Below are 18,192 nucleotides of genomic sequence, written 5' to 3'. Positions count from 1 at the left end.
CACAAACTACAGACAGAATTATCAGACATTCAACCATTTGACACCTCTAGATGCACGCTATAGGGTATTTTAATGTACACGTGTAGTGTTCGTATTGATATATGAGGGGAATTGTTGTATAATTGTCGTGAACGCTTTTAGGATAAGCACATTATTTTATTTCTGAGTAATGTGAACCTAGATTGTGGAAATAATATATGTTTATTCCAAATTAGGTGATATTTTAAAATGTTCATTCCTAAGCTGAACACATCAGAAGATTCCATTCGATTTTGTCAGTCGAATTAGGATGGACAGTGAGTGAGTGAGTTGTTTTTAACAGTGTTCTAGTTATATCGCGGCGTGTCAGCTAAATGTGGGAGGAAAACCTGAAGTGATGCATGTCTTAGACGTTTACCACTTCGATGAAATTCACGAGCACGGCGGGTATGGTGCTGACAAACCTAGAAACATAATCGGGGCGAATCGGGATTCGAACCAACAATCATAGGTTTCTGGCGTGTCCAAGGGACGAAATTCTCATCCAAGTGTCTCTTTATATCAGATGTAGCAACACGAGTCAATAGAAGTTTAAAACTTTGTGTTGATATATTTGATATCAAAAGACCAGAGGGCGAGAATATATTTCAACTGTGGCATTTTGTAAACAGTCATGACTTGTGTTGAGTGCACAAAATGATCACACAACTTTCCTTGTCAGAGAGTAGTGATGCCAATTGGTTGTGACGTCATTGCCAAGCATTGTGATGAAATTTCATTGCAATGATATCTCATGGCTATAGGCCATACCGCTCAATTTGGCTGAAGCTACATCTCCTGTTTTAATAATGTCCAGTTTAACCCCGGGGTCACGGAATAAACTAAAACATCATGGAGGCCACTGACAAAATACAAAATTTATTCAATATTTGTCATGATCAATGCAGAACATTTCAAAACAAACAGCTTTTCTAAAAGATAATATCAACAAAACCGTTGAATGGCATTTCGATGCAACAGTGATACAAATGTCATACATTTATTTTGAGGCAGGAACAGTGAAAGGCATTAACAAAAATTACAACGCAAATACTCCACAACTTCATTTCTTTCACTCCTATTTAAAGAACCATTTCTTGAACGCCTGTAACTTTGATCGTAGCCCTGCTGGACTTTTAGTTCTTTCAGTGAGATCAATATATTTGTTGTGACGTTTAAGAATTGGCTCCATTACCTTGAAAACACTGTCATCCTTCTCAGCTGATATCTCCACATGTCCATGTTCCCATTCACAGCTGATATTGAGGTCCCTATAAACCCTCTCGATCTGGTCAACAGACTGACCAATGTCTGTCTTGTTAGCCGCAAACACAATAGGAACGTTTGCTCCTTTCTGATTCAGAATCCTTTCTCTTATGTTGACCGCCACCTCAAAGGAAGCATCGTCTGTGATTGAGTAGACAAGAAGGTAAACATCGCTTGTTGGTACCCGTTGCAGAAAGGACGTTCTACCCGAAGATGCTTCTTGAACTTGTGTCTGCAGGGTCTTTCCGCCAATGCCCAGGACATCTTCTGAAGTCTGTCGAGAAATTGAAGTGGCGCTATCTCTCCAACAGTCTATCAATCTGTTACTGAGAGTGCGCTTCCCCACACCATGACCACCCATCACTAAGAGGTTAAGAGATTTAGCACCTCCTTTATCACAACATTCTTGGTTGAAGGTTAATTTCTGTGCCATTATAGAAAGCTGATATTCTTCACTGCTGTTCTTGAGGATTTATCAAGAATGATATTATGTGCTAGAGTCAAGCAGGATTTATACCATTTGTTGGCAACATGTTCATGTTCAGGGACATACATCGCATACCATTAACCCTTGGCATGTATTATATATTTTACCCCACAAGTCGACTTTATTCACGATATTGGAATGAAATGCGTCATGGCTGGTTGCTACCTAAGGTGTTGGTTGTTCTTAGCAACATGGGTGTGTGCATTTACATTGCATTCATTGTGAAATACCATTTTGTATGAAGCATAGAGTATTACAACACATTGAAACTTGTGCCAATTCATACCGTTTGTTGCTGGCAAATATATATGTATTCCAGCTTGGAATATTTAATTCATATTTTGTCAACTATGTAATTGAGATTATGAACATGATGGTGCCATAACCAAACGTTAGATTTTGCGGTTATGTCTCCAGATTCCAACGTGTTGATGATATATTCGCAATGATATATTCGCAATGCAATATATCAGTATATCTGTTACTATGTATGTGTAACTGTAACTATGTCGGTGCATCTTTTACTATGTTGGTACATCTGTGAGTATGTCGGTTCACTTTTACTACGACAGTGTATCTTCGACTATGTCTGTGTAGCTGTTACTGTGTCTGTAGTTACTATGTTGGTACATCTGTAAGTATGTCGGTTCACTTTTACTGCAACAGGGCATCTGTTACTATGTCTAACTGTTACTGTGTCTGTAGTTACTATGTTGGTACATCTGTAAGTATGTCAGTGTGTCTTTTACCGCGACAGTGCATCTGTTACTATGTCGAAATATCGCTAAAATTATCTGTCTCTTGTAGTGCTGTCCGGGATGGTGTAGAACAGATATGGGAGGCCAGAAAGCCATCAGCTCCCCCAAAGAAGGTTTGTCTAACATTTACTATAAAATAGTTCGTCTACTGACAACACTTGCTGAGGGTCAATGTACGACAGTTTTATATATCATGTTACTGTAACAAAACGTTAACTCTTGCATTGAAGTCTACAGATAGTAAGCTGTGCTGTGATACTGCTAATTAGGATGAGGCACAAAGCCTCTATGACTAACTGCTTACCCAAGGTAACAGTCAATTTAGAATACTTGTTACACTTACACAAGACGTGGAATTCATCTTCAATTTCATCTCTGTCACAATTGGAACATACAATATTAACAAAACTAGTATCCTTAAATCTACGACACATATCTAAATTATACAATGAAAATCTAAATTTACCCAAAGATCGTATTTATGATTTGTCTTGTAAGACCGATATATCTATTTCAGTTGAATTTGTGACTTTAATTTGCTACAATTGCTTCGATTTGTGAAGATGAAACCGTTTAATGCCAGTTTTGTACCAAACAATTCTCGCTCTATACATATTTCCATAAGCCCTTCTCGGTTATGCTGTCAGGAGTGTCTGATTTTGTACCTTCCATTTGACCTGGTTTAGGCCTGACCCTTGCTGCAGGTGTACCCATAGTCACTGCTGCCATATGCTACTTTAAATGCAAACTGTCAGCGATCTGCTATTGGTGTGATTGTTGGGGCGTGCTAATTCTAGTAGTTTGGATCAGTTAGTGTGATTTGTAATACACTGTTAGGCGTGATATACTTGCAGTTGAGTATGACTATGTGTTGACTGTCTTCACGCAGGTTGTCTGAAGGTAGTACCTCATGGAAATAAACCTTTGCAATAAGGAAAACCAGTTCGCAAACGTCAATGATCAGCAACCATGTATTTCAAGATACACATAACTTCATACCCTAACAAATATTTCCGACTGTTCTAGACATAAATGGGGTTCATCCTTTGATATGTTTGTGATACGTGGGTTCAAAGGGTGTAGCTGAAGCATATTTCCAACATTTTTATATATCATGTTACTATAACAAAAGGTTAAGTCTTGCATTTAAGTCTACAGATAGTAAGCTGTGCTGTGATACTGCTAATTAGGATGAGGCACAAAGCCTCTATGACTAACTGCGTACCTAAGGTAACAGTCAATCTAGAATACTTGTTTCACTTACACAAGACGTGGAATTCATCTTCAATTTCATCTCTGTCACAAGGGGAACATATACTATTAACAAAACTAGTATCCTTAAATCTACGACACATATCTAAATTATGCAATGCAATTCTAAATTTACCAAAAGATCGTATTAATGATTTGTCTTGTAAGACCGATATATACATTTCAGTTGAATTTGTGACTTTAATTTGCTACAATTGCTTCGATATTGTGAAGATGAAACCGTTTAATGTCAGTTTTGTACTGAAAATTCTCGCTCTGTATATATTTCCATAAGCACTTCAATTTTAATTCTGTATTTCTGTACTTAAGGCCAGTGGCCCATCTACAAAAAAATATAATAGAACAGCAATGAGAGATCAGGTTGGTACAGTAACGAAGGTAGTTAGTGGCTGTATCTTCGAAGGGGAGTAAGGCATGTAACACTGTTGCCCCACTGAGAGGGTTCCACATCGTTTAAAGTAAATTTAGAACTATTAAGTTTGTAAATGTAGAATATCTGTTGCTTCAATGTTAGGCTTATTTCTTTGACTCATATTTAAATAACCATTTCTTGAACGCCTGTAACCTAGATCGTAGCCCTGGATCTTCCAGCGCTTTTGTGGAGATCAATGTATGGGTCGTGACATTTCAGAATTTGTTCCAGTACTTATATCTCTAAATGATTTAAACAATATTTATTTTACGAAAAAAGGAATTGGATTGGTGAACAGAGAAAGCCTATTTATACAATTCTCCCTACAAAGGACATTAAATAATTAATAAGAGTTAACTGTAAAAAAAAAAATGTAGATTAATTGTACCTACAGTTGCAAATAGGATGGTGTATATAAGTCCCACACAGACACACACATACATATATCAGTACATAATCAAACCGTTGCATCCATGCACATGTACGTATATACACAAATATGCTTGTACACCTATACCTCTAAATACCAGCATATCACACATACAAACAGCTAAATGATTGATTTAGTAGGATCCTCATAATGATATCGTCAGGAGCAGGTGGGAGACTCATGAATATGCCTGTGATATTTGTGTGCATTTAAATCACTGCATCCTAACCTGAGGCGGGAATGGATAATTGGACAGAAACGGGCACCATTAGTGTATGTCAAAGCCAAATATTTTAGGATTTTCTGTTGTGGTGATACATTTAGTTAAGTCATATACAGTATTTTTTGGACAGAACATTATCCGGTAAGTCGTTCCACATTCGTACTGTGTCGGGTAAAATGATTTTTAGTATTTAGCTATTCTAGCATTAACATTCTGGAGCTGTGAAGACGTTCTTAAATTGTAACGTGCGCTCATTGAAATTTTAGGAGGAGCAGGATTTACAGATATCCCATGGCCAACTTGCTAACCATTTGTAAAATGTTTTTAATCGATGAGATTGACGTCTTTTGGAAAAGGGTGTAAGGTTAGTTTCAGAGTATAGAGCCTCGTGACTGGTACCACGGGCAGCTCCACATATTGTTCTCTGTGCGTCTAAATTTCCTCTTTCCAACACCAGGGGCACGGTCGGCCCAGTCGTCTGAGGCGCCGCTGTTCGCTGTGCAGTCAGCAATTTAGCAATTCTGTAACCTCTCTATGCAAGCGTAATATACATGTGTAGCATTCTTTTCCTATGGGGAGTATTGTGGCTAGGTAGGTGGTTTGGTATGCATATTCATGTAGGTAGATGTAACCACATGTAGGTAGATGTAACCATTTGTAGAGATCTGCGTGATTACTGTGTCCCGTTCCATTGAAAATGTGCGGGGGTCTTATCATTAAAATGCAAACTTTATGGTTGGTTGGTTGGTTTACGCCGCACTTAGCAATATTCAAGCTATATAACGACGCTCTGTAAATAATTGAGTCTCGACCAGACAATCCAGTGATTGATATCATGAGCATCGATCCACGCACTTGGGATCGATGACTTGCATCGACCAAGTCAGCGAGCCTGACCACCCGATCCCGTTAATCGCCTCTTTCGACAAGCATAGTCGCCTTTTACGGCAAGCATGGGTTGCTGAAGATCTATTCTACCCCGGATCTTCACGGATTCAAACTTTATGGGGATTGTTTTGTTTGTAAAAGTGTGGTTATTTCTTTTTGAAGTGTGTACATATTCTATAGTTGTTGTTTGTTTTTTGGTGGGCCTGTAAACGCTATGCTTCAATAAAAGCGTTGGAATACCTGACAGCCTTATGTCTTTGGTATGATTATACATAGCATTGCTTGAGTTTTCTTGGTGATTACATTATCTAGCCTTATTGATATTTTATGTCACTTCTTTACCTCCTGTACAGCTTCGGACTGGAAATACAATATCCCAAATTTCACAGTATGAAAAGTTTTATAGAATTCATTGTAAGGTTACTAAACATCTCTCATGGACACAATGCGTTCAAATATATGATATCTGTCTTGACACACACATATTCACGCACGCACGCGCGCCTGCACACACGTCTTGTAAAACGTTTATGATATTGGCAACATCTCTATTGCCTTCGTGAATACTTATCTATTTGAGGTCCAAGACGTCCTCAAGCAATTCAACTTTTCATGGGAGGTAGAGTCTGTTTTGGAATGTTTGGTGCCCAAAGACAGTGGTGTTAAAATTCAGTTTGCAGCCTTTGTATTTTCAATACTAATAATGAACTACCGATATATTATAGGAATTAAAGAATAGTTGAGCTGTGGAAGCAAGTTTCGTGACCACAGAATATCCACACCTCAACAGAAACAACACAAAATACAACAATGTGGATCTGACAAAACACATTTTATTGTTTTTTTTACAGGAGTTTGGGAAGCATCAATACAAACATGAAGAAAGCGGAAAATATCAAAACAAGCAGCTCATGTTGAAGATAACAATATGTACTTTGACTGGCATTTCGAAACAACAATGATAAATAGTTCATACATTTAATTGGTTGCAAGAACAAAAATAGGCATTGACAACTTTCATTTTTTGGACTCTTTTTGAAAGAACCATTTCTTGAACGCCTGTAACTTTGAATGTAGCCCTGCTGGACTTTTAGTTCTTTCAGTGAGAGCAGTATATTTGTTGTGACGTTTAAGAATTTGCTCCATTACCATGTAAACACTGTCATCCTTCTCAGCTGATATCTCCACATGTCCATGTTCCCATTCACAGCTAATATTGAGGTCTCTATAAACCCTCTCGATCTGGTCAACAGACTGACCAATGTCTGTCTTGTTAGCCGCAAACACAATAGGAACGTTTGCTCCTTTCTGATTCAGAATCCTTTCTCTTATGTTGACTGCCTCCTGAAAGGAAGCATCGTCTGTGATTGAGTAGACAAGAAGGTAAACATCGCTTGTTGGTACTCGTTGCAGAAAGGACGTTCTACCCGAAGATGCTTCTTGAACTTGTGTCTGCAGGGTCTTTTCGCCAATGCCCAGGACATCTTCTGTAGTCTGTCGAGAAATTGAAGTGGCGCTATCTTTCCAACAGTCTATCAATCTGTCACTGAGAGTGTGCTTCCCCACACCATGACCACCCATCACTAAGAGGTTAAGAGATTTAGCACCTCCTTTATCACAACATTCTTGGTTGAAGGTTAATTTCTGTGCCATTATAGAAAGCTGATATTCTTCACTTCTGTTCCTGAGGATTTATCAAGAATGATATTACGTGCTAGTTTTTCAAGCGGGATTTATACCATTTGTTGGCAACATGTTCATGTTCAGGGACATACATCGCATACCATTAACCCTTGGCATGTATTATATATTTTACCCCACAAGTCGACTTTATTCACGATATTGGAGTGGAATGCGTCACGGCTGGTTGCTACCTAAGGTGTTCGTTGTTCCTAGCAACATGGGTGTATACATTTACATTGCTTTATTGTGAAATACCATTTTGTATGAAGGGTACTGTGTATTACAACACATTGAAACTTGTGCCAAATCATACTGTTTGTTGCCGGTAAATCAATATGTATTCCAGCTTGGAATATTTAATTCATATTTTGTCAACCATGTAATTCAGTTTATGAACATGATGGTGCCATAACCAAACGTTAGCTTTTGCAGTTATGTCTCCAGATGGTTTTTGGTGATATATTCGCAATGCAATATGCTGTTGATATATACAACACATATTACATTACTGATTAAACAGAATTCAGCCCCAAGGTCACTTAATATTTCACGTCATTTTATTTCATATGGCAACATCAATTTGTTCTAGGCCCCTAATGTCTGATCCATGCAATAGTATATGGAATAGTAAGGTTTCAAACAATACGAGATTAGCTTCCGCACCAAAATCAGACATCCAAGCCTAACAGCCCCTCAATTGTCAATAAAGCAAAGTTTAACTCTTTTCTGAATTTTCACAACGTTACCTGACTAGGTCTTGTCACTGGAAGTATGTTAGGTCGTAAGCAACTCCATATCCCATGTCTGTGAGGCCAAGTGTTTGGATTCTGTCATCCCAGGGCGCCATTTTCACAAGTGGGCGGAGTTTATGTATGTATACGTTCTTTGACTCTTTCAGCAAGAACCTCCTCATATGTAGGATTCTTATCTCTGGCTCCATTAAAAATGTCAAGTATCTTTTCATTACATACTTTGTAAGATGTCTGCATTCCCTAATGGTACCCCAAATACGATCATATGCTTCTGGTGTTCTTCTCAAGACTTTAGGTTACTGTCAGTCCAGTAATACAGTTCATCCACATGGTTAGACACTTCTTCCACGTCTAGCCTGAGAAAGCATGTTCTTCTGTTTACCCTGACTTCTGATCTTTGTTCACATACCTTGATTGAATACACGTCTTCTCTTACAGAGGGGGCACGGGTGGCCCAGTCGTCTAAGGCGCCGCGATTTGCTGTGCAGAGTTGCGTCCCTTGGGCACGCCAGAAACCTATGATTGTGGGTTCGAATCCCGGTTCGCCCCAGTTATGTTTCTAGGTTTGTCAGCACCATACCCGTGCTCGCGGGTTTCACCGAAGTGGTAAACGTGTGAGACCTGCATCACTTCGGGCTTTCCTCCCACATTAAGCTGACACGCCGTGATATAACTGGAATACTGTTAAAAGCGGCGTTAAACACAACTCACTCACTCACTCACTCTTCTCCTACAGATCTTACATCTCTTGATGATCTGTGTTCTGGTTCATTAATCTGATTTATGATGGCGGATTCCAATCCCCAACAGCAGGACCCGGGTCACCAGCAACCAACAGCAACGGGACAGCGGGTTTCTCCCAACTTTTCATGGTGTTCAGTTTTGGTTATGTAAACACGGTTCCTTTGCTATGTACATTCATACATAGTTCACCTTTAAAACACGTTAGTGACCGAAAATCCAATGTAAGAATCACATGTTTCATTGATGATGCAGTGACCGATCCCATTGTCCACATAGTGATGAGAGCAGTTGCACACACCAAAATATGCCATTGCTGTACCACCCGTCAAGTCAGACAAAGGCGTGTATGGGAAGCTCTTTTCTACTTGCCTGTGGCGTCTTGGCTGCACAGAACGTCATTCGAGCTGTTCATGCGTCTACAGATACTGTATATGTATACCATGAAGTTGATTTTCAATTATTGTCCTCTCTGAATTTGGAGACCCATGAAGATCCGGGGTTGAATAGGTCTTCAGCAACCCATGCTTGCCGTAAAAGGCGACTATGCTTGTCGTAAAAGGCGACTAAAGGGATCGGGTGGTCAGGCTCGCTGACTTGGTTGATGCATGTCATCGATCCCAATTGCGTGGATCGATGCTCATGATATTAATCACTGGATTGTCTGGTCCAGACTCGATTATTTACAGACCGTCGTCATATAGCTGGAATATTGCTGAGTGCGGCGTCAAACAAAAACCCACCAACCAACCAACCAATCTGAATTTGGAACCCACCCATCTGCTCAAGGGAAACAATTTTGTCTGCATGATGGCACAGGACGGTGCACAGATTGCTTTTTAGTTAACATCCGGAATTTGATATGAGGGTATTGATACTTTCACACATAGAATGATTTGACAAATTGTTTATTTGTCAACAAAACTCCCATCCTTTTTGTAAATGCTTTTGTCAGAAAATACCTGTACATTCCATTAAAGTACTGCCCACCTACAAACAAAAGCTGAAATGAAGTTGTAAAATCATTGAATAAATAGACGTTTCTGCTGATTGATACAGAGCAGAGGTGACCGTGTGCATTTAGTGAACATGTGACAGGCCCAAGTCTTACATATGTACATAAGTTTGATTTCAGAGTTTATCAGTTAGTAGTAAGGTTATAAGGCCTTGTTACCACTTTGACTAATTAGTTTAAGACGATATTTGCATTATAAGAATATATTATTAGTTATAATATTAGTTATGTTCTATACCTCAGTAGTTTATACCTTAAACATTCAATCCATAGCTCTGTGACTAATTGTCACACTGCATGCGTTTGACTTTCTTTGCCTCAGCGAGCCCCGGCCAAGGCTATTGTCTTGTTGATATGCCAAGCTGGCCATAGCTGCAGCAATGTTTAGATGTTAAATTTTACAAATGAGATGCTACTTTCATCTCACAAGGAAAGTTCTTATACTCGGATAGATCTTATACTCGGATTGACGTAAAAGTTTCTCATCATGTGAGGATTTGGAGAATTCATACTTACGGTTAGTTGATTATTCATTTTATGATGTTGTATATATGGATGGTTTCTAATTATTGCGATTAGAAATAATGTATATTGTAGAATGCATTCCTAATTTGATTTATTAGAAACATAATGTATCTTGTACATATTTATAGTTCTTGATGAATTCACAGTTCGGTGAGTAATGATTATCTGCATGAGATAGTATTAGTGAAGATTTGGGCCTTAAAGAAAAGAGAACAATTACAAGCTAAACAAATGGGTATATCAAACGATCTAACTGCATCACAGCGGAATTAACTGAAATCTCTAGCTAAGGATGGGAAGAGGGGTTTCTACAAAAATGTGAAACTTGTAGTTGTGGATATGCCCCCTAAACAAGACTCCGCGTTTGCCAATAACGGAACACAACTCTTCAGAACAACACGACAGAGGTCTACTCACCCATAGGGATACCCGCCCCACGTCACCGCCGGTGGACATTAAACCTGTCAACAATGTGTCGACTTTGACATGGAATATCTCAGGTTTTGCACAATAAGATAAAAGATGATGAGTTCATTAACTTCATCAGCGATTTCAGTATCATCCACCCATCAGAAACTTGGTCACATGAAAAAGATAATACTGATTTTTCCCTTCCAGCATATAAATGCTTTCATTTACCCGGTATCAAGCTATCACAGTTTATAAGAGATAACCTATCAAAATATATCAAATTTGTCTGGTACTTTGAAAATGCTGTTTTTACGCTGTGTGACAATAAACTGTTTTCGTGTGAAAAACATGTATTGCGTATCTATGCATATGTTCAGCCAGAAGGGTCAAGATGGTGTGACGATAAGCGTTCGAAAAATGGAACTGACACTCGTCTTAGACGCTCACATAGATTTTACGGCTAACTTGCCATCTGTTGAAACTATACTTTCGGGCGTTTTAAATGCTAGAACTGGACGACTTGATGAATATACTGATGATAATTTCAGACATTTAACAGATGATGATGATTTAATAACGGAACTAGTATCAGATGGTTTTGACAGACCTCTGTTCTCCTCTGACAAGCAAACTAACAAATTTGGAACATCTGTAATTGGCGTGTGTCGATTATTGAATTTGCACATTCTAAATGCTCGATGTGATACTGACAAAGAAAAAGGTGATTATACATTTGTTGGACATAATGGATGCAGTGTAATTGATTATGTCATTGGATCATGCAGGTTATTTGAGAAAGTTCTGTCTTTTAAAATTATATCCAGAGGTGAATCAGAACATCTCCCCATAGCATTTAATCTGTCTACGACTATTGAACTGTCAGAGACCACAACTGAGACCCGTTCAGGTGACCAAATGAGGATAAGAGGTACATGTATATATTCATTGAAATGTTAGCATCTCTCAATGACGAATTGGAGGATGCGGTACACATAGCCGTAACAGACATTGATTACGGGATTAAATCATTCACAGATATCTTATTGCGATCAGCTGATTGTATGAAGCATTGTGTAAGACCATTTTCAGGTTTTAAAGATTGGTATGATGCTAAATGTGAATGTTTTAAAAAACAGAGATGTCATTATCTCAACGCATTTCGTAAATATGAAGACAAAGTGTCTCTTCAGCACTATCTTGCTGCAAGAAATAAGTATAAAGCTGTATGTAGGAATGCTAAAAGTTCTTTTTCGAGATTAAACGTCAGACTGAATTGATAGATTCAATGAAGGATCCAAAAACATTTTGGCACAAAGTTTAAGCTTTATCAGGTACTAGTAAGGATAATAATAGCATAAATTCAGAGACTTGGTACGAGTATTTTAAAGACCTATTCAGTATTGCAGAGCCAGACATACCTACTTTTTATGAAGAAGATACACCCACCTTGAATACTGAAAGTATACTAACTAATGAATATACTGGTACTAATTGGGTTGAGTCTGCCACTGATGATATATTTAATGCCCCTATCAGCAGTGAAGAAATACAAGAGAATATTCTTAAGTTGAAATGTAATAAAGCAGCTGGAACAGATTATGTAATTAGTGAAATGTTTCAATGTTCAAATAATATCCTTGTCCATATTTACTTGTATTGTTCAATTATCTATATGATAAAGGTGTTTTTCCTTCGGAATGGTCAAAGCAATCATTGTTCCATTGCATAAAGAGGGTGATAAGGATAATGTTGATAACTATCGGGGAATAACTGTACTGAGTTGTTTTTTATATACCATGATTCTTAATGGCAGATTAACGTTCACATTTTTGAAGAACAGGCAGGATTTAGAGCTGCATATTCCACAATGGACAATGTTTTCATTTTACAAGCTTTAAGTACAAAATCTCTCTCAAAAACGGGAGGTAAATTATATGCATGTTGTTGCTTTTATTTCGCTAAGGCATTTGATTCCGTTCAAAAAAAGATCTGGCACTTATTTGGTAAACATTGGTGGGCATCAAAGATGAAAAAATCATTAAAAGCCATTTGCGAATCAGTGAAAGCTTGTGTTCGAACCAATGGTTGTAATCTTACAAGTATGTTTGATTGCCCTTGGGAGTGCGTCAGGGTTGTGTATTAAGCCCGTTCTTGTTCTCTTTCTTCAGAAATGAACTTGTTCTTGAAATTAACTCGAAATCTAAAAATGGCATCAAGTAATATCCAGATCTAATAGAAATATTCCTTTTACTTTTTGCTGACGATGTTGTCCTTTTTTCTGATTCGGTAATTGATCTTCAACGTCAAAATCAATATTTTGGAAAATTATTGTGACAAGTGGTCACTGTCCGTCAATCTAAATAAAACTTAAGTTCTTCTTGTTAAAAGCGGTGGGAAATTAGAGAAATGGAGATACAAAGATGCAGACATAGAGGTAGTTTCATCTTATACTAACCTTGGAATATAACTGGGACTTTGAGGACATCTTTTAAAGCTACGAAAGTGTGGATCTCAATCCTACAAAGTTTGTTAAAATATGATTATCTGCCCTGTTATTTATACTTTTTCTTATCATACAAAGATAATGCCAATTTTACTTTATGAATCAGAAATATGGGGTTATAGAAAATATGAGTGTATAGAAAAAGTTCATCTTTATGCGTGTAAACGTGTAATTGGGATTCAATCCTCAACCCCAAATGGTATTGTATTTGGGGAATATGGCAGACATCCATTGTATATATTTTCGCTTAAGCGCTGTATAAATTATTGGTTAAAACCAACGGCTCTTCCATCCACGCGATACCCAGTAAAAGCCTATAACATGCTGTTCTATCTCGACCAAAATGCCAGTCACTCACGCAGTAAAGATAATTCGGCAACAAATATCAAAATCGCCCATTTCAGTTTAGGCTTTGGATACGCATGGATGGATCAGGGTGTTGGAAATGTCAAGATGTTTATGTCAGTATTGCTCCAAAAAGAGCTACTGCGCGCATGTCAGAACGCAGAGCAACGACGCGTGCTTTGTGCATGCTCAAAGTGCGCGCCGTCGCATGGCCTTCTAGGCGACCCCACCGCGTCAAATGGAGATGCCACCGCATTGCTGCATCGCTGTAGGAGACACTACTGCTGTTTTACCAAAGCATTTTGTACTTAAACAGGTCATGTTATGATGACCAGATTCTCGTCTCGTTTACTGAATAACCAAACCTTCACACACAAACAACACTACAAATACAAACATTCTCGATATTTTTCAACAGTTGTGAAGCATCGATACGAATATGATACGAACTCGAAATAAAAAAACAACAAGCTTAACTTACAGATAACAATACCTGCTTTGCCTGGCAAACGTAACACAACAATGATAAGAAAAACATTCATCTACGTAAGAGAATTTATAGATGTCAACTTCTTTATTATGAGGAACACAACGTTTAGGAGTATATGCTTACTCCTTTATCAGGTGAATGAATGCCTTACTTACTTACTTACTTTGGAGATTTAACGTGCGCTTTCCGACTGATGCGTATTTCGCACACGGGCCCGGCCAGGCCATTTAATATGTTTTCGAAAGGGGCGAAAGTGGTGTGTGCAACCCAAGAGAGGGCTTTAGGGGTTGCTTATATAGAATTTGGGAATTTTGAGATTTGGAATAGATGCCGATGGGATTGGGGAGGAGAACTAAGGGAGCTGGGTACGGTGGATGTTTGTTTGTTTATGTTATTTTGATTTGGTAGATTATAGTGTTTTTAGATGCGTTTTATTAGTTCCGTTTTGATTAAGAATACGCCTAAGGTCTTGAAGTTTTCTAGTTTATTTTGTGGGTTTAGTATTGCTAATAGAGTGAGAGCCTTGTTTAGATTGAGGGTGGTTTGTAATGCGGTTCGATGTGTTAGGTAGTGTGTGCAGTGGATGAGTGCGTGTTCTGGGGTTTCTGGTTGTTTGCAGTGTGGGCATTTACCTGTAGTATGTTTTTTAATTTCTTTTAGGTGGTTATTTAGGTTGGTGTATCCTGTTTGGAGTTTAGTGATTACTCTGTCGATTTTTTTTGATGGATGGAGAATTTTTGGTTTGGTTAGTGGTTTGCTGAGTACTTTTTTGATTTGGCTATTTGAGTTTAGATATAGGTTATGCCATTTTGGGGGTGATTTTTTGCTTGTTTACGCTTTTAATTTCTGATTTTGAGATGGGTAAGTTTAAGCTTATTTCTGGGATTTTGAGGGATAGTTTAGCTGCCTTATCGGCGTTTTCTTTACCGTATATTCCTACATGGGCGGGTATCCACAAGAAGGTTATTTGTTTGCCTGCCTTAGTTAGGTCGTTGGAGCTTTTAAGTATTTGATTTATTAATTTAGGTCGGTTTTTGGTATTTTTGTTTTGGAGGGCCTGTAGTCCACTTAGGGAGTCGGTAAGTATTAGGATTTTTTTTGTGGTTTTTGGATTCTTGATTATGGAGGGCTGAGGCCATGCCCATTAGTTCTGCCGTGAATATCGACTGGTTGTTTGGGAGTCGGAAGGATTGTGTACTTTTAGTTGGTTGTGTGGTATGGACTCCGAAACCTGTGTGTTTGGAGGTCGGATCTAAAGATCCATCCGTGTAAATGTGACACCAATTTGGCCAATTTTCGTGTATAGGCTAGTGTGGTGGTTTAGCTATGTTTGGGTCGGTTTGTTTATTTATTTGGCTAGCTATATTTGTGTCTATTTTGGGTATTTTAAGTTTAGGGGTGAAGATATTTGATTGTTTGCAGTTTTGTTTAAGATTTTTAATTTGGTGTTCATTTAGGTAGTTTGTTATTCTTTGGGAGATTGGGGTAAGTTAGGGGTGTTTACGAGCTAGAGCTTGGTTTTTGGGGCTGATATTTATTGGTTTATTAAGTTTTGGATGAGAGGGTTTGATTGGGACGCGGCCAAGAAATTTAAGCTTAGCTATTCCCTGCATTAAACTTAGTGGCATTTCTCCTGTTAAGGCCTGAAGTGAAGTGTAGGAGGTGCCATGTTGGGTGCGTGTAATTAGTTTGAGAGCCTGATATTGTATTGAGTCAAGTTTTTTAGATAGAGAGTTGTATATGGCGCAGCCGTAGTCTAGTTTTGATCTAATTAGTGATATGTAGAGAGAGAGGAGGGTATCTTTGGAGGCTCCCCAGTTAGAGCCAGTTAGGCATCTTAGGGTGTTTAGGTCTTTACTGCATTTAGTTGTTAGGTTTTGGATGTGAGCATCCCAGGTGAGATGTTCATCGAAAATAAGTCCTAAGAATTTGGTTTGTTTTTGAAATTTGATTGTTTGGTTGTTTAGCTGAAGTATTGGGGAGGCGGGTTTCATGTTTTTATGTTTGAATACTATTCCTGTTGTTTTTTCTGAGTTAAGGGAGAAGCCCCATTTGTCAGCCCATTGTTGTATTTTATTAAGAGATTTTTGGAGTAAATTTTGGGCCATTTTAATGCTTTTAGTGCGGATCCAGAGGGCTCCATCATCCGCGAATTGTGATGTGTTTACTTTAGGGGATAGGCCCTCGAATAGATCGTTTATCATTATATTGAAGAGGGTGGGGCTGAGGATACTGCCCTGGGGAGTGCCATTTTCTAGGGGACAATGGTCCGATAGTGTTTGGTCTATACCCACGGTTATTTTACGATTGTTTAGGAAGTCCTGGATGTAGTTTATTATCTGAGCTTTGAGTCCTATTTTTTTTAAGTTTTTGTATTAGCCCGTCGTGCCATACCATGTCGAAAGCTTTAGAGAAGTCTAAGAAGATGCCTGTGGTATATTGTTTATTTAGTTGTCCTGTCTTAATATCTTGCTCTAGTCGGGCGAGGTTATCTAGGGTTGAGCGGCCAGGAGTGAAACCGCTTTGATCTGGGTTTATGATGTTATTTTGGGTTAGGTAGTGTTGTAATCTATTTTTAGCCATTGATTCCATTACTTTACATAAGTTTGAGGTTAGGGATATTGGTCGATATGAGTTAGCTTGATTAGCTGGTTTATTAGGTTTAGGGATTGGTATGACTAGGGCCTGTTTCCAGGGAGTAGGAACCTGTTCGTTTAGGTAGATGAGATTGTATAGTTTGAGTAGTGACTGGAGTAGTTTTATGGGGAGTTTTTTAATTGTTTGGTAAGAAGTTAGGTCTAATGCTGGGGCTGTGCCCTTTTTCCTGTTTTGGATTACGTAGAGGAGCTCCTCCATTGTGTAGGGTTGGTTTATTTCCAGATTGTTATTGTTTGGTTCTTTTGTGGGTTTTTTTTCTGTTTAAAGTTTGTCTTGGAATTTTTGGCTGAAGTTGGTGTTACTGCTCACGGCCGAAAAGTGGTTGGCGAATGAATGCCATGAGGCAGAGAGCATATATATGTACATGTAAGGACAACAAAATTAATAAGATAACTAAGGTGGAAACTAACAAAGGGCAGAAACTAACAAGGGAAGCCAACAGATGATACTTTACAGTAATTAGCGCTGGTAGCATGGAAGCCAGTACTTCAGTTATCATAGATCAGTAATAGGTAAGGAACAATGGGCAATCGGGAGGACGGGGGTAATCAACACTGATAGTCGAAAGAATGAACATAGCAAAGGGCAAATTGAAGCATCAAAGCAATACGTCCCAAGCACTGGGCAGACAGGTTCCCTGGTCACGGTTCATAGATTGCTGGTGTCTTCTGATGTCAATGGCTTCTTGTAGGTTTCTTTGTCGCCAGTTGTTGTTGTTTGGAGACAGGACTTTGGTGGCTTCCCAAATGATATTATGTTTTTTGTTTTTCAGGATGTCCGGAGAGAGCGGATTTCAGGTCGAGTTTGTTAACAGAGGTCCGATGTCCTTTGAGTCTGATGTAACCACGCCAGCGAGACATCCCTTAACCAGAATGCGCGGCCCCTGTCGGCTTCTGGCGCAGAACTCCCTATCATCTTACATAAATTTCGAACGGCACGATTTAAACATGGAAGCCGTCATGTGTTCGACGACATTATAGAAGTAGGTAACCCATTTACAACCATCTTACTCAGACTTCAGAATATCTTCCTGGGCTTGCTATATCACATCCCGTTGGCTATTAACACTAGAGGTCTGCGAATGCCCCCCAAGAGCAAACATCATATATGGTTTAAAATGCACGAATGAAATACATGAAGCCAATACATTGAAGCAAGTGGTGCTATATGCATGAAATAAAGTTACTCAAATATTTTGCTTTTGACAATGAAATCGTGAACTGATTGAAGAATAGTCATGCTTGTAGAACTACTGCCATGTAATATCGTTTTTAAATCATACCCATGTGTGCAGAAATACATAGTGTTTCTGATA

The 18,192-nt window shown here is 38.6% G+C and overlaps 2 protein-coding genes across 2 annotated transcripts; both read right to left on the bottom strand.

Moving 5' to 3' along the window:
- Positions 1 to 1,096: 1,096 nt before the first annotated feature.
- Positions 1,097 to 1,717, bottom strand: LOC124132990 (GTP-binding protein rhb1-like). Its single transcript, XM_046497176.2, has one exon. It carries the CDS (start codon positions 1,715 to 1,717, stop codon positions 1,097 to 1,099), a length of 621 nt encoding a protein of 206 aa, XP_046353132.2.
- Positions 1,718 to 6,084: 4,367 nt separating this feature from the next.
- On the bottom strand, positions 6,085 to 7,407 carry LOC125381440 (GTP-binding protein rhb1-like). The gene is made up of 2 exons (XM_048397974.1): positions 6,904 to 7,407; positions 6,085 to 6,114 (listed from the first exon to the last, which is right to left on the bottom strand). The coding sequence occupies exons 1-2, from the start codon at positions 7,405 to 7,407 to the stop codon at positions 6,085 to 6,087; spliced, it is 534 nt and encodes a 177-aa protein (XP_048253931.1).
- Between the last annotated feature and the right edge of the window lie 10,785 nt (positions 7,408 to 18,192).

Source organism: Haliotis rufescens, unplaced genomic scaffold, assembly GCF_023055435.1.
Source record: "Haliotis rufescens isolate VD_foot unplaced genomic scaffold, xgHalRufe1.0.p SCAF_18, whole genome shotgun sequence".
Taxonomy (NCBI): domain Eukaryota; kingdom Metazoa; phylum Mollusca; class Gastropoda; order Lepetellida; family Haliotidae; genus Haliotis; species Haliotis rufescens.
This window is presented reverse-complemented; position numbering and strand designations above follow the sequence as displayed.

Coding starts and splice junctions, on each gene's coding strand:
- LOC124132990 (XM_046497176.2), bottom strand. CDS start 1,717: ATGGCACAGAAATTAACCTTCAACCAAGAATGTTGTGATAAAGGAGGT.
- LOC125381440 (XM_048397974.1), bottom strand. CDS start 7,407: ATGGCACAGAAATTAACCTTCAACCAAGAATGTTGTGATAAAGGAGGT. Junction 6,115..6,903: donor AGGATGACAGTGTTTACATG/GTAATGGAGCAA, acceptor TTGTATTTCCAG/TCCGAAGCTGTACAGGAGGT.